Source organism: Trypanosoma cruzi, genomic scaffold (genome assembly GCF_000209065.1).
Source record: "Trypanosoma cruzi strain CL Brener 1047053516743 genomic scaffold, whole genome shotgun sequence".
Lineage (NCBI taxonomy): Eukaryota > Euglenozoa > Kinetoplastea > Trypanosomatida > Trypanosomatidae > Trypanosoma > Trypanosoma cruzi.
In genome coordinates this window covers 92,441-105,592 of record NW_001849432.1, presented here as the reverse complement: position 1 = coordinate 105,592, position 13,152 = coordinate 92,441, and the positions used below count along the sequence as shown (strand labels likewise).

General features: G+C 50.9%; 6 protein-coding genes across 6 annotated transcripts, besides 9 other annotated features; all 6 read left to right on the top strand.

The window, feature by feature from the left end:
- Tc00.1047053510421.330 (hypothetical protein, conserved) lies at positions 1–3,772 on the top strand (the record flags this gene model as incomplete). Its single annotated transcript, XM_814083.1, has 1 exon — positions 1–3,772. A coding segment is annotated over one exon (3,772 nt), but the record flags the coding sequence as incomplete, so codon positions are not given.
- Positions 1–13,152: part of a sequence feature (heterozygous, non-Esmeraldo-like haplotype) that runs on past the window's edge.
- Positions 3,811–3,845: a microsatellite.
- On the top strand, positions 4,446–5,489 carry Tc00.1047053510421.320 (pyruvate dehydrogenase E1 beta subunit, putative; the record flags this gene model as incomplete). The annotated part of the gene is made up of 1 exon (XM_814082.1): positions 4,446–5,489. The coding sequence occupies one exon, from the start codon at positions 4,446–4,448 to the stop codon at positions 5,487–5,489; it is 1,044 nt and encodes a 347-aa protein (XP_819175.1).
- Positions 5,912–5,944: a sequence feature (AT_rich).
- Positions 6,117–6,216: a sequence feature (T-rich).
- Positions 6,304–6,359: a sequence feature (A-rich).
- Positions 6,392–6,420: a microsatellite.
- Positions 6,536–6,608: a sequence feature (A-rich).
- Tc00.1047053510421.314 (U6 snRNA-associated Sm-like protein LSm8p) lies at positions 6,912–7,295 on the top strand (the record flags this gene model as incomplete). Its single annotated transcript, XM_814086.1, has 1 exon — positions 6,912–7,295. One exon carries the CDS (start codon positions 6,912–6,914, stop codon positions 7,293–7,295), a length of 384 nt encoding a protein of 127 aa, XP_819179.1.
- Tc00.1047053510421.310 (hypothetical protein, conserved) lies at positions 7,657–10,440 on the top strand (the record flags this gene model as incomplete). The annotated part of the gene is made up of 1 exon (XM_814081.1): positions 7,657–10,440. One exon carries the CDS (start codon positions 7,657–7,659, stop codon positions 10,438–10,440), a length of 2,784 nt encoding a protein of 927 aa, XP_819174.1.
- Tc00.1047053510421.300 (hypothetical protein, conserved) lies at positions 10,914–11,705 on the top strand (the record flags this gene model as incomplete). Its single annotated transcript, XM_814080.1, has 1 exon — positions 10,914–11,705. The coding sequence occupies one exon, from the start codon at positions 10,914–10,916 to the stop codon at positions 11,703–11,705; it is 792 nt and encodes a 263-aa protein (XP_819173.1).
- Positions 11,723–11,758: a microsatellite.
- Tc00.1047053510421.290 (rev7, putative) lies at positions 12,145–12,750 on the top strand (the record flags this gene model as incomplete). The annotated part of the gene is made up of 1 exon (XM_814079.1): positions 12,145–12,750. One exon carries the CDS (start codon positions 12,145–12,147, stop codon positions 12,748–12,750), a length of 606 nt encoding a protein of 201 aa, XP_819172.1.
- Positions 12,753–12,831: a sequence feature (CT-rich).

Here is a 13,152-nt window from a genome sequence, read left to right as displayed (position 1 = left end):
TCAGCTGCTGGATGCGTTACTGGCCTCGCAACAGGGGCGGCAAGCGAGGACGCAGGACGAGGCGGTGCGTGGAGGCGGTACCGTAGTTGAGCCGGACACGTCTTCGCTCCGCCGAACCTCCCACGAGATGCTGCTCCACGCCGTATTTGGTGAGTGGGCCGCCCTTTGTGCTTCCAACAAGGACGCGCACGGCGGTTTGGTCTCAGAATCGCTTCTAGACATTTTTCTTGACGGTATTGTTTACACACATGCGGCCAAATGGAGCGGTGAGGAGGCAGATGAGGCAGCTGGCGGCACGATGAGGGACGTGGTGTGGATGTTTGTGAGGGACACTTGGGGCATGACACCTATTGAGCAGGAAAAATTGTTGCCGCGACTCGTGCAGCATGCGTGGGAAGCCTTTATTGCGGAAATGCAAAGGCTGGAAGAGGAGGTGCTGCGTGTGTGCACAGCGCTAGTGAAGTCACCCAATGCAGAGGTGGCAGCGCACGAGCGACGGGGTGAGGCCCGCACACTTGTCACGAACGCGGTTCGGGTGCTGAGGATGTTGGCGTCTCCCTCAGCCCCCGCGGAGGCCGCATCGATGAGGGACACGTCCCATGCCCATGTTTTGGTGGCAACCTCCGCTAAGGCAAGACGAGTGGTGCAGATGATTGGTAGGTGGCTTCCCGTTTGCTGCGAATTTCTTCACGCACTCGCACCGCGGCAGGATAATAGTCGAAAGGAGGAGAATGAGATAGGGAAATGTCCAGCGGGAAATAACAAAGAGTGCAGTGACACTCCCGCAACCCCAGAAGCGGTTGAGTGGATCCGGCAACTGAAGGGGCAGGTGGAGCGTGTTCTCCGGCTCTTAGCTCAGTCGGATGAGACGTCGCCGTGGATACTGATTTTAGTAGATATCATCGCACGCGTCTTTTACGTGACGAGTAAGGACGCATTGCAGACCAACGGCGACGCAGATGCTGAGGTGAGGCAGCATATAGCACTTAAATCCTTCTTGACTTCCTACGAAAAGAGCGATGATGTGCCACCCGCAGCTGCCCTAACAGGTCACTGGACGCTTGCAGAGGCATGTAACATGAAGATAAGTCACGTCTTGTCATGTGCACTGGACAAAACAGGTTTCCCAAGCAGTCTCAGTACTCGCGTACTGCGTGTGTTGTTAGTGCAGCGTCCGATAGCCACGCTGCGGCACCTGTTAACTTTTTTGTGTCCCGGCAACAACGTGGCGGCGTTGTGTGACTGTGAGCCCGTGATTACCGATAAGGGAAGTGCCAGTGATGCGCGTTCCATGGCGTTTATGGAAGAGCCATTGCAGGAGAATGCCGTGGCGAGGACATTTTTCCCGAAGTTTTTCTCCGTCTTTCGGGCTATAGAGCAGGCATTGGGGAGTCTTTGTGGGGATCTGACGGACCACGACTCGGATGCCGATGCCGTGTCACTCATTCTGGATCGATTTTTGGCAGCCGCAATGGATAAGGTCTTCACGACGGGCTTTGCGCAGGAAAAAGGCGTGGCGGCGAGCGAGTGGCTCATGTTTTTAGCATTCATATGTCACGATACGCCTCTTTTTGACGTCAACTCGCTTCATCACGTTCGCAACGCCGCTCGTCGCTTCTTTGCGCCAGGCAGGCCCATGATTTCGTACCTGCACGAGCAGATTGTAAAGCACGGGCGCCATGGCCTTACTGCCTTTTTTCTTCCGCCGCTACGGGCGATTGGTGTGGATTACAGCACCTCCAGTGATCAAGAGCATCTGGGTTGTGCCCTGCGCTACCCGCTTTCGGCAGAGGTGGCGTACTTTCAGGAGCTGCCGCGCGGATATTACTGTCGCCAGCCACTACGTCTTGCGCTGAATGCAAAGAACGACGCGTTGCACTTTTTTCACGACCTTCTCATGCCACCAGTGGTGGACGTGCTTTCAAAGAATTCTCCCATTGTGGAAAGGAAACTGAAGGAAGAGGACCAGGTGGCGGTGCGGGATAGTTTTGTCGACATGATCGTTCATATTGGAATTTTTGTGTTGGCGCGCGTGCGTGGTGACGCCGATTTCCCCCCCGTGACGGACACAGTGACGGCGGACGCGATGTCATCTTTTTTTTTTGGTATCTTGCGGCTGTGCAGCACTGTCACTTACTGGGATGCAACCAGGCGACATGAGATTCAGCGTGCCATTGTCAAGCAACTCTGTGCAAAAAGCCCCGCCGCATCGAACCCCACAGCGACGTCCGGCAACAAAAGGCAAAACGGTGGCAGTCACAGAGCGGGGGAGAGAACGGCACCGTTGCCAATGGCATTTCTCCTTCGTGGCGGCTGCACGCTGGGGGACGGAGACGCAGAAGCGGGTGGTGTGTCGGAAGGGGAAACGGAATTGCCGCAAGCCTGGCACGACTGGTTCTGCAACGTGGAGCTTGAAGATATTGATGCACGTGCGGGAGTCTCGGCGATGACGCTCCTGCGGATTTGTAATCGCGGCTACATGAAAGTTATTCCGACAAGGACGTTACTGGAGCGTCGGGCCACGCTGGAGCAGCACGCCAGAAAACAAAAGGAGTCAGGTTCACGGGAAAAAGTTGAATCTGCAATGGAGGCAGCGATTCTGCGGGATGTGAAGCGGCTGCGTGGACAGCGGGACGGTAACGCGGGGAGGCAGACAAACCCACAGGATCAACCGACTGTGAAAGAGAAGGTTTTGGCGGGGGATGAGATGAAGGCAGAGAATGGGGTTGAGGAGAATGGCAAGGCGACGGTCGTCAAGGCTGAGAAGTCAGATGACAACAAGGGGGAGAAGGAAATACCAATGCCAATCCCCGATGAAAAGCCGCTTCCCATCGCGGTAGTGAAGCCGTACATTGAAGCGATGGTTGTGACACTCATGCAGCGTGCCCGTATTTCTGTAGTGGATGGCGCTGCGGCTGGTGTGGCGCTAAAAAAATGGCTTATGGCGGTCTCGGGACGATTCGAACCGCAGGCCCTTTTGGAGGTGGTGCGTCGGGTGGTGTTGCAAGCAAACACCAAACTGACGCACGCCACAAAGTTGGAGTGTGCTTCACTATCCGCGTTTTTAGGGACCGTTGCGGAAGACATTGTACTGCCGTACAAACTGAGCTTCCTTCCTTGCAATCCCACGCATACGAAGCAGCAGCGTCAACAGGGAACTGCGCCCGCCGAGACGAAGGAGAAGGACAACAGCAACGAGTGGCTCCATAAGGTCCTTCCATTCTCGGAGAAGGATGCTGGGATGCTGCTGCGTGTTCTCATTGCCGACACGACACGTGCTGTGACCCGCTTTTTGGAACACGCCACGCCACTTGGGGACTGGAAGGCGTACATACTCACGTTTCACATGCGACGCATTATGGGCCTTCTTGCTCGCTATGAGTCGGCATACCGTGCGGCGTTGGCAAGGAGACTGCAGCAATTGGGTTTAACGTCCGTTGTCATGGAAGGCACTCACCCCGTCCAGCTGTTGGCGGCAGTGGAATGCCCTCTGCTTGAAAAGATGACACGACCAGCAGCTGATGTGGACCACCTATTCACAAGCGCAATGCCAACAGCACAAGAAACACCGGTGCCATTATCATCATCCACGTCAGGGACGCAGATGAACTCAACAGCCGCCTTGGGAGGAGGCAATGGTGGCAACACTAGCAGGAAAAGCTGGTCGAAATCTGTGGATGCATCCAAACGGAAGAGGCAACGCTCCTCCGACAACTCCCATTCTCATCGTCACGGACGCCGTAGGAACGGCCCTCGCGATCAGGAAGAATGAAAGCATGTGTTTTGTTTTTTCTGTGTTTCAAGATCTCATGTTTGTGTTTGTGTGTGTGTGTGTGTGTGTGTGTAAATGTGAGAAGGATGGAGAGTTATAAACACACGCGTCCACAATTCCTGGCGCCGTTGGATATTAGACGCATACACACGAATAATGCAAGAAAAGAGGAATAAATTAAGGAAAAAAAAAGAAAAAGGAGGGCTGGCAAACTCTCCATTTGTATTGCTTTTTGACGTTCTGTGCTTTATTTGTTTTCGTGCTTGGGAGTAGAAGTGACTCTCTTCCTCTCGACCCACTTGCTGACCGAACGGTTTGCCTGTTCGCAGATTCTTGTGCTCTCTAATTTGGGGGGCTGTTGGGGCGATGAAGCGCATGGACGAGGTGGTCCCGGTAACGCATGGAACGAGAGAAGCAAATAAATGATGTCTTCTGTTGTTTTTTTTTTTAATGGACTTGTGTTGTTAAAAAGGGGTGAGGGGATGTTGTTTTGGTTATTTTTCAATTCTTTCATGTTTCTTTCTTTTGTTGTTGTTGCCTCCCGAGTAATTTTGAGTCTTACACAACCCACTCACTTGTTTACAGGCGTCCTTGTGCTAAATCAAATAACACACAAACATACACTACCTAGAAAAGAAAGGTTTTATTTTTAACAAGAGAAATTTTAATTAAAATGCGCCGTCTTACTGTCTCTAGGCTTTTCTCCGCTGCCGTCACGACTCGTGCGTTGACGACGTTGACAGTCCGTGAAGCGCTTAACAAGGCCCTCGACGAGGAGATGGAACGTGACAATAAAGTATTTATCCTTGGGGAGGAAGTAGGCCAGTACCAAGGTGCGTATAAGGTGACCAAGGGACTTTTGGACAAGTACGGCACCTCGCGCGTTATTGACATGCCCATCACGGAACACGGTTTTACTGGCATGGCAGTCGGTGCTGCGATGAGTGGCATGCGCCCTGTGTGCGAATTCATGACGATGAACTTTGCGATGCAGGCTATTGACCAAATTGTCAATTCTGCGGCGAAGGGGCATTATATGTCCGGTGGTCAGTTGTTATGTCCGGTGGTGTTCCGTGGCCCCAATGGCGCCTCTGCTGGTGTTGCGGCGCAGCATAGCCAGTGCTTCGCGTCGTGGTATGCCTCCGTGCCTGGGCTGAAGGTGTTCGCGCCGTACAACTCCGAGGACGCGCGTGGGATGATCAAGACGGCCATTCGGGACGAAAACCCGGTTGTGGTTCTTGAGCATGAGCTCATGTACGGTGAGTCCTTTTCGGTCTCGGATGAGGCGATGGGGGAGGACTTCCTTATTCCCTGGGGCAAGGCGAAGGTGGAGCGGGTCGGCCAGCACATTTCGATGATTGGCTTCTCTCGCGGCGTGGAGCTCTGCCTGAAGGCGGCGGATCAACTCGCGAAGGAGGGGATCGAGGCGGAGGTGATCAACCTGCGCTCTCTCCGCCCGCTTGACCGTCGGACGATCATCGAGTCCATTATGAAGACGGGCCACGCCATGACAGTGGACGAGTCCTTCCCCGTCTGCAACATTGGGGCGGAGATATGCGCCGTCGTCATGGAAAGTGAGGCATTCGACTACCTCGACGCTCCTATGGAGCGGGTGTCGTGCGCCGACTGCCCCACGCCGTACGCGAAGGATTTGGAATTGGCATCGCAGCCGCAGGTGTCAGATGTTCTTGCCGTAGCCCACCGTGTCCTCAGCTGAACTGAGGAGCTGGGATTTCAAGCAAGTAGGAGAATTAAGAAGGAAAAAGAAAAAGAAAAGAAATGGGTGAGTGAGTGGGGAATGAAGAGAAAAGTGAGGAGGAAAACCAACGAATGAAAACGGAGAGATGGCGGTGGCAAACAATTGAAAGGACGGGACTCTGTAGTGCTAAGGAGAGGAGGGAAGTGAAATTATGTATTTGTGCCTACCTGGACGAACAGCGCGGATACAATGAAGAGTCAATATTACGCCATGATATAACGATAAGTTTCCTCACGCAAAAGCACACACACGCATATATGTGGACATGTATGTATACATGTAAGTGCGTCTGTCTGGAGGTGATGGAACTGCGGAAACGGCTCAAACGGCATGAGTCTGTGTCGTGTTTTTTGGCAATGAAGAGGGAGGATGACATAATGAATATATATATATATATAAACTAAAATAATTAACACGTAAGGAGGGTGGATAGAGGAAAAGGGCATTTAGATAGCAATGCTCTGGGGAGAGTAAAGAGAGAAGATGAGGTTAGAAGTATGTGTCTACACGTTAAGATACATACATGCATTCATGCCTACACATACTTTACTTGAAAGGAGTAGGCGTACGTAAAGATGCCAGGGGAAGGAAAAAAAAAAAAAAAAGGGAATAAACAAAAACAAAAGGGATGAAGGAGGGGGGAAGTAAAGAAGCACAACAAAAAAGAAAAGAAAAATGAGAGAAATAGACAGAGGGAGAGAGAGATTTGGGCTAATGGACGGTCTAATATGAAAGGGGGACTCTGGCGGGAATGGTGGAGTTCAAACACCAAATTTTTATTTTGGTTTTTTTTTTTTGTTGTTCCTTTTTTTATTATTATTATTATTTGCGTCACCCAAATAATGAGCTGCCGTGTCTCATTTCTTTTTTTTTTCTTTTTTTTTTTTTTGTTGTTGTTTGTGCGTCTGTTCTTTGACTCTTTGAATATCGTCTTTTTTTTTCTTCTTTTTTTTTCTTTAAATGGACTTAACTTCACGTTCCTTCAGAGGACTCCCCAAATCCCCTTCTTTTCTTCCTTCTGCCTCTTTGGTATTTTCCTCATTCATTCATTCTTTTCTTTTTTTTTTTGTTTTTTTTGGAGGAAAGGAAAAGGAGGAGGAAGGGGGCATATGTGTGGTGCACACGGGTTGATAATTTTTGTTCCTCATTTGTGATTAGTGGTCTATGAAATGACGATTTCTACGCCTCCTATTCCCGTTCATGACGGTCTGTTTGTACGGGGAGGGGGAGGGTCTTTGTTGCGGGATCCACTTTTCCTCACTTTCTCTCTTTGTTTCTGTTTCTTTTTTTTTTTTTACAAAATGGTGTACACTGTGTTTGCATGTATCTTCCTTTATTTACTTTACTCTTGTAGTTTATTTTTGTGTGTTGTTGAAGTACATGTTGACGCATTATCTGCGACGGCGCGTTTCAGTCATTACGACCGATGGTCGCTACCTTGTTGGCGTGCTGCATGCCGCCGATCAGCTGCTCAATGTTGTTCTCACATCCTGCGTGGAGCGCGTATTTGACGAGGCGAGGGAAAACGCGGGTGGCTCACAGGAGCAACAAGAAAACCAACCCATGAGTAGCAACGATAACAGCGGTGGGGGCATGATGCAGGAGTTGCCTATGGGCGTGATGATGATTCGTGGGAGTGATGTGGTCTGTGTGGCGGCTGTCGACACGGTGGAGGAGGCAAAGTTGAGCATTAAATCATGGCGTGGACGTAACCTTCCAGCTGTGGAACGTGTGCCACGTGCAGCAGCAGCAGCGGTGTCATGAAGCAGGAACACGAAAAGGGAGGAGATGAAAGCGAAATATGGACGGGAAGTTATGTGTGCGTGTTGCACGAGGGCCGCGTTCTGTGCGTCATATTGCATTACGATTATCTACATGGAGGAACTGTGTGTGTGTCTGTGTGTGAAATCAAGAAGAAGAGAACATCTGTATTTACCACCATCACACACACACACGATTCCTCTCTTTCTTTTTCTCTCTTGTTCCGTTCACTTTTCTTCTTCCTTTTTCATCGCTCCTTCTCTTTGGATGCCACCTAGGTGTTTGTACGAGAGGGAAGAGCAAAGATCGGCAGTGGTAACTGTACGGAGGAAAAAGAGGCACGCTTGGGAAGTGTGATAGGGCAATGTACACATCACTGAACAGGCATTATCCTGACCTCTTGCGCACATTTTACAAGAAGTCGCTGCAGGGGGTCGCTCGGAGCGTCCCGAAGGATGAAGGCGGTGCCTCCAAACGCTTCGGCGGAGCAGGGAAGATGGCGAGGAAAACAGAAGCTGGAGAAGAAGAACCAACGGTCGCAGATCGCACGTCCGATGTCGAGAGTGAATTGGAGGAGTTCCCACCATATGTGGACCCAACAGAAGAGCAAGAGGTCTGTCTGGATCCTATTCGTGCACTGAGGATTCCACGCTCACGGTTTCACACGGTGAAAGAGCTGACGCTCTGTCGCAAGGGTATCACGCGGCTCCACAGTAATGTGCAGTTATTAAAAAATTTAGACACACTTATCATAAGACATAACCGGCTAAGACAAATTGACTTTCTGATTCCCCCGAGAAATTCTCGTGACGTCTTTTCAGACTCGAGAGTTTATGAAGAAAGTGCGCTCGTTGACATTCCTCATGGCACATTACGGGGCTGTCGTTTTCTACGACGCCTTTACGCCTCTCACAACTGTCTGCAGACACTGGATGGTGATGTTCCCTATCTGCGATACCTCGAGGTGTTGTTTCTTGCGCACAATCGTCTCAGCAACCTTAACGCCGTCTCCGCTCAACTGAGGCCCCTCAAATGTCTTCGCGAGCTGGACCTGCGTGGGAACCCCCTATGTGACGAGGAGGGGTACCGCCTCTTTTTGATTCACGAGCACCCACACCTCGAGGTGTTGGACCGTCGCGTTGTGCGGGACGAGGAGCGCAAGGAGGCCATCGCGTACTTTGCTTCCGGCGCCGGTGGGGCGGGTCGTCACAGGGGCCATGGACACCACGCCACAGGCAGCGTTGCGGACCTTGCGGAACCGGCGACAGGGTTGCGGCTAACACTGACGGAGCCATTCTCGGCAGGGGAGAGAAACGAGGGGAGGAACGACGTGAACCCCACCAAAGGGAACAAAAAGAATTCCGGACCTTCTGCCATGGAACAGCCGTTGGTATCAGCTTTGCCAAGGCAACGGATGTCAAATGCGTCTGGTGGTGGTGGTGGTGGGATGCGGCAGAATGAGAAGACGAAATTTTTGGTGGCGTTCCTTCGGACGTATACGCCGCCCGTTGTCGGGGAGGTTGTTGCCAGCCCGCGCCAGGCTATTTTTCAGCCATCCGCGTGCGAGCGCTTACTTGAAGAAAAGGTCTGGCGCGATAAGCAGCTGAAAAGTAAACGTCAACAAAAAAAGACGCAGGAACTTGCCGCGGAGCAGCAGGAACTGCGAGAGAAACATCAGGCATTTCACGCAACGTGGGCACTTTCGCGTCGAGGGATGCCGTTATCTGCAGAGAAGTGGGAAATGCTTACGAAAGCAGTGGAGTCGTCAAACAACACATCTTTACCGGATACACAACCTGCCCCGCAGCGCCGCGTCTCTCTGCGTCGTCGTTCAATTGCGGTGCGTCAACCATCAACGGAGCAGACGGGAAGAAAGACGTCGAATCCTGTAAGCTTCAATTTAGAAAATGAACCTGTTGAACTGCCGCGGCTCCCTTCACCAACTGTGAGAAAAAGTGATTACAGCGTCATGTATGACGCCCTGCTGGGCCGTTCAAAGAATGTAGAGATGAGGATTGGGCAAAATTTTTTATGCCTGCCTGAAATTCGTCGGCTGGGGCGTATAAAAAATATATTGGGACAAGTGACGGAATTCCTGCGCCAACCAGCAGAGGAAAGAGGGGTGAATCCGAAGCAATTCAATTCTATCCGTGAAATTCAGCAACAAAAAGACGCCTTGATCCCAGAGCCATGGGAACACACATCCATAGAGGGACTGACAACGACGATGAATTCGGCAGAGCAGCTGGAGTATCTTTATCTCATGGTCATGTCGTTTTTTCTACCAACTGAATTTAGTGCTCTTGAGGGGCATTTTATGACGAGCACCGGGGAGATTCTGCCGGTTCAGGAGCCCCCGCGATCAAAGAAACAGACGAAAAAGGATAAATCCCGGCAGAGTGACAGTACACAAACCTTGACAAGTGGCAGTACCTCACTTCTTGTCTCCGCTGCGGCCGCACTAAGGCAGAGGTTACCAGCGGCCCTCACAGCCACAAACATTGAAGTTGGACCGCCCGAACGAACAACGTTTGTGCAAATAATGAATATGCTTGATGATCATAGCGGAATTTGGGACCTTGACCTTGAACGGGTGTCAGAGGCTTTTCGTGAGGAGTATATGAGCAAAAAAAAATCGATTTGTACGGACGGTTTCCCAAAGGATGAGGAGAAAAGCGTCGTTGTCTCTTCTTTTCGGCGAGGACGACGTTCCGTTGGAAAGTCGCGAGCCAAAGGAGAAAGTCGCGGCGTGTCCAAATCCTCACCACGTTGCACTGATATAAGAAACGTTGTATCGAACCCCACGCCATCGCCGGCGATTAAGGCATCCAGCTTAAAATTAGGCAATGTTCTATTGGACATTGTCCGCTATTTGCCGTTTGTAAAAAATAGACTGGCCTTTTTTCAAAGGAAGTGCACGGAAACCGCATCAAAAGGCGTTAACGGCCCTTCTGGAGAGGCCGCACGGGAGTGGTTTGCCAAGACGCAGATTGCACTTATGCACTATGAACGGCTTTTGAAAGCAATGAAAATGGCGAACTTAACCGAGGAGAGTGCTCTTGCCCGTTTGGTGCCACTGGAAAGCATCGCGGTGCAGGAGGTGCAGGAAGTAGGCTCGTTCTTTCGATCGCCTGCAGCCTCCTCTTGACGTGCACCATCACCTTTCACTGTGTCACGAACGGCACAATATGTATATATATATATGTCCCTCTCTATTTTCAAGGATGTATGGCTGACAGTTTGTTTTCTTCTTTTGGGCTGTTACTTATTTGAAATGTGCAAAAATGTATTTTTTCCAGTAGCTTTGCATTTTTTTTTTTTTTTGTGTGTGTGTGTCTGTGTGCGTGTATGGCTCGTCTTGCGGTTGCTGTTGGGTCAGGGAGGGGGTACGAGAAGACAGGAGGCTGGCGGGGTACTTCCTGGCGGTGAATAACATCCATGCAATGCGCTGTCGAAGATGTCCCTTTCTTTTATTACCTTTTTTCCCCCCTTTGGTTTTTTTGTCTGTGTGTGTGAGTGTGTGGAGAGGCTGTGAGTATTGTCTTGTGGTGGTGGGGTCGGGAAAAAAAGGGCGAGAAGAAAGTGGGAAAGGAGCGGCAAGAAACAACGAGTAGTAGTGGGATGGCATTTCGTCTCGTTTCTTCCACGCCGTTGCTGGCGGCACTGGCGCCGGGGATGGCGACAGGAACGAATGCTCGCCTCCTGCACATGACGCGCCTTGCGCGGCAGGGTGTGGGTCGCGGAAATTTCTTTGCCTACCTGGGCTTTCCACAGACTCCGGAGCTCGACGCGGCGGAGGTGCAACGCGCGTACCACGATTTGCAGCGGCGCGTTCATCCTGACCAGGCCAACGTTCAGGCCAGAGAAGTGGAAGAGGGGCAAGAGCAGTCAAAAACGACACCCGCACCAGTTTTGGAGAGGGAGGAAATGGGGGCAGCAGGAGGCGTAGCGGATGTGGATGAGTCCATCTACGCCAATGCCTCCTACGAGACCCTGCGGGACCCTTTTTTGCGGTGCCGGTATTTGATGCGCTTGAGCCGCGCGGAGAAGGTGAAGGGCGCCCCATTGACAACGGCCGAAGAAGAGGCACTCATGCACGATGATGACCGCCGTAGTTTGGAGGAGAACCGAAAGCTCATGGGTGATGCAGTGGATATTGCGTCTCTTGGGTCGGACTTTCTTTCGGATTTAATGGCGGTTAACGAGACAATTTTCTCCACCGATTTGTCAAAGGAGGAAGGCGTGGCGAATCTGCGGCTCCTTGTTGCCGACCTGGAGGAACGGTACGAGGAGTTTTATGCCCAGGCAAAGGAATATTGGAAACAAAAGGATACTCGCCGGTTTTATCACAGCGTACTGAGGTGGACGTATGTTCGTAACGTTCTTAAGCATGCGAAGGATCGTCTTGACTGAAGAAGATGGAAGGGTTGGTATGTGAGTGCGTGTATATGTGTGTTTGTGTGTGTTTCCTTCCTCGTAGTTTAAACCACACTTTTATATCCCACACCACATGTGCATTTTGTGTGTCTCACCCCAAATAAAATAAATTTGTATAACATGTTCAACCGAATGATTATAGATGTTGCCGTTGGGTGGGCATGCGTCTTCTTGGTGTGTGTGGTTGATATTCCCTACTATGTATTTCTTTAGTTGTTGTTGTTGTTGGAGTGCGAGCGCGATTTATCCTTTTTTTACAATTTTTTTTTTTCTTGAATCTTCTAGCAGGCAACCCGTTCCCACTCTCCTTTACCTCCCCCCTATATGCGTATATATATATATATAGACACAAGTAGAGAAAGTTCACACATTATACACAGGCAGAGGAGCTGAGGGAGTGAGGAGGGGACAAAAGATGTCGCAGGCTGTTCAAACCATTACTTTTAAGGGGAGCGTTGCGATGGTCACAGAGTTTCTGGGATTTGCGATATACAGCATCTTGTACCAACGGGGGGTGTACCCACAGGAGGTCTTTGAGCAAGTCAAGAGGTATGGCATCCCATTGATGATCTCAACAGATAGCGACTTGAATGCCTACCTTGCGGAGCTGCTGCAGCAAGTAGCCATGTGGGTGACTGCCGATAAAGTCCGCAAGTTGGTCATGATAGTGGCGGACGGCGCAGAAAGCAATGTGGTGGTGGAGCGATGGGCTTTTGACATCTTGGCGGAGGACACAAAAGGCGTGATTGCCACGACAAGGACGGATGCTGAGCTTCAACGTGAAATTCAGGCGGTGATGCGGCAAATCACCGCCTCTGTGGCGTACCTGCCCCTGTTGCCGGAGGGTTGCGTTTTTGACCTTCTTGTGTACACCGAGATGGACGCGGAGTTGCCGTCCAACACGTGGGAACTGAGTGACCCACGCCTCATACCATGCAGCAGTGAGGTCAAGTTGCGCTCATTTACCACAAATTTCCATCGAGTGAACGCGTCTGTAACGTACCGAGAAGACGCGGCCTGACAAGAGAAAAATAGAAAGGGGTAGAAGGCGAAAGAGAGTGAAGGAGACGGATAGAATGAGAGAGTGAGTATGAGAGAGAAACTGTGCGTGGGTGTGTTTACGAATAGCGATGGATGCTCCTTGTACTTGCTCTCACGTTGTACTGCTATAAGAGAAGAACAGACGAGAGAGTGTTCCCTCCCCCCTCCTTCTTTTACTCATTCCTCATTTTCCCCACTTTCTCTTGCTCTCACGCCGTACGCTATTATCTTTTCTTTCTGCGTCTTTTGCACCCTCCACCTCTCTGATCACACACACATATACACGGCTGCTGCACATACAGCTGCTGCTACAGGAAGAGAAGCAGACGAGGGGAGGGGAAAAAGAGTAGTGGCACGTGGAAGTTACAAAGGAAAATTAAGG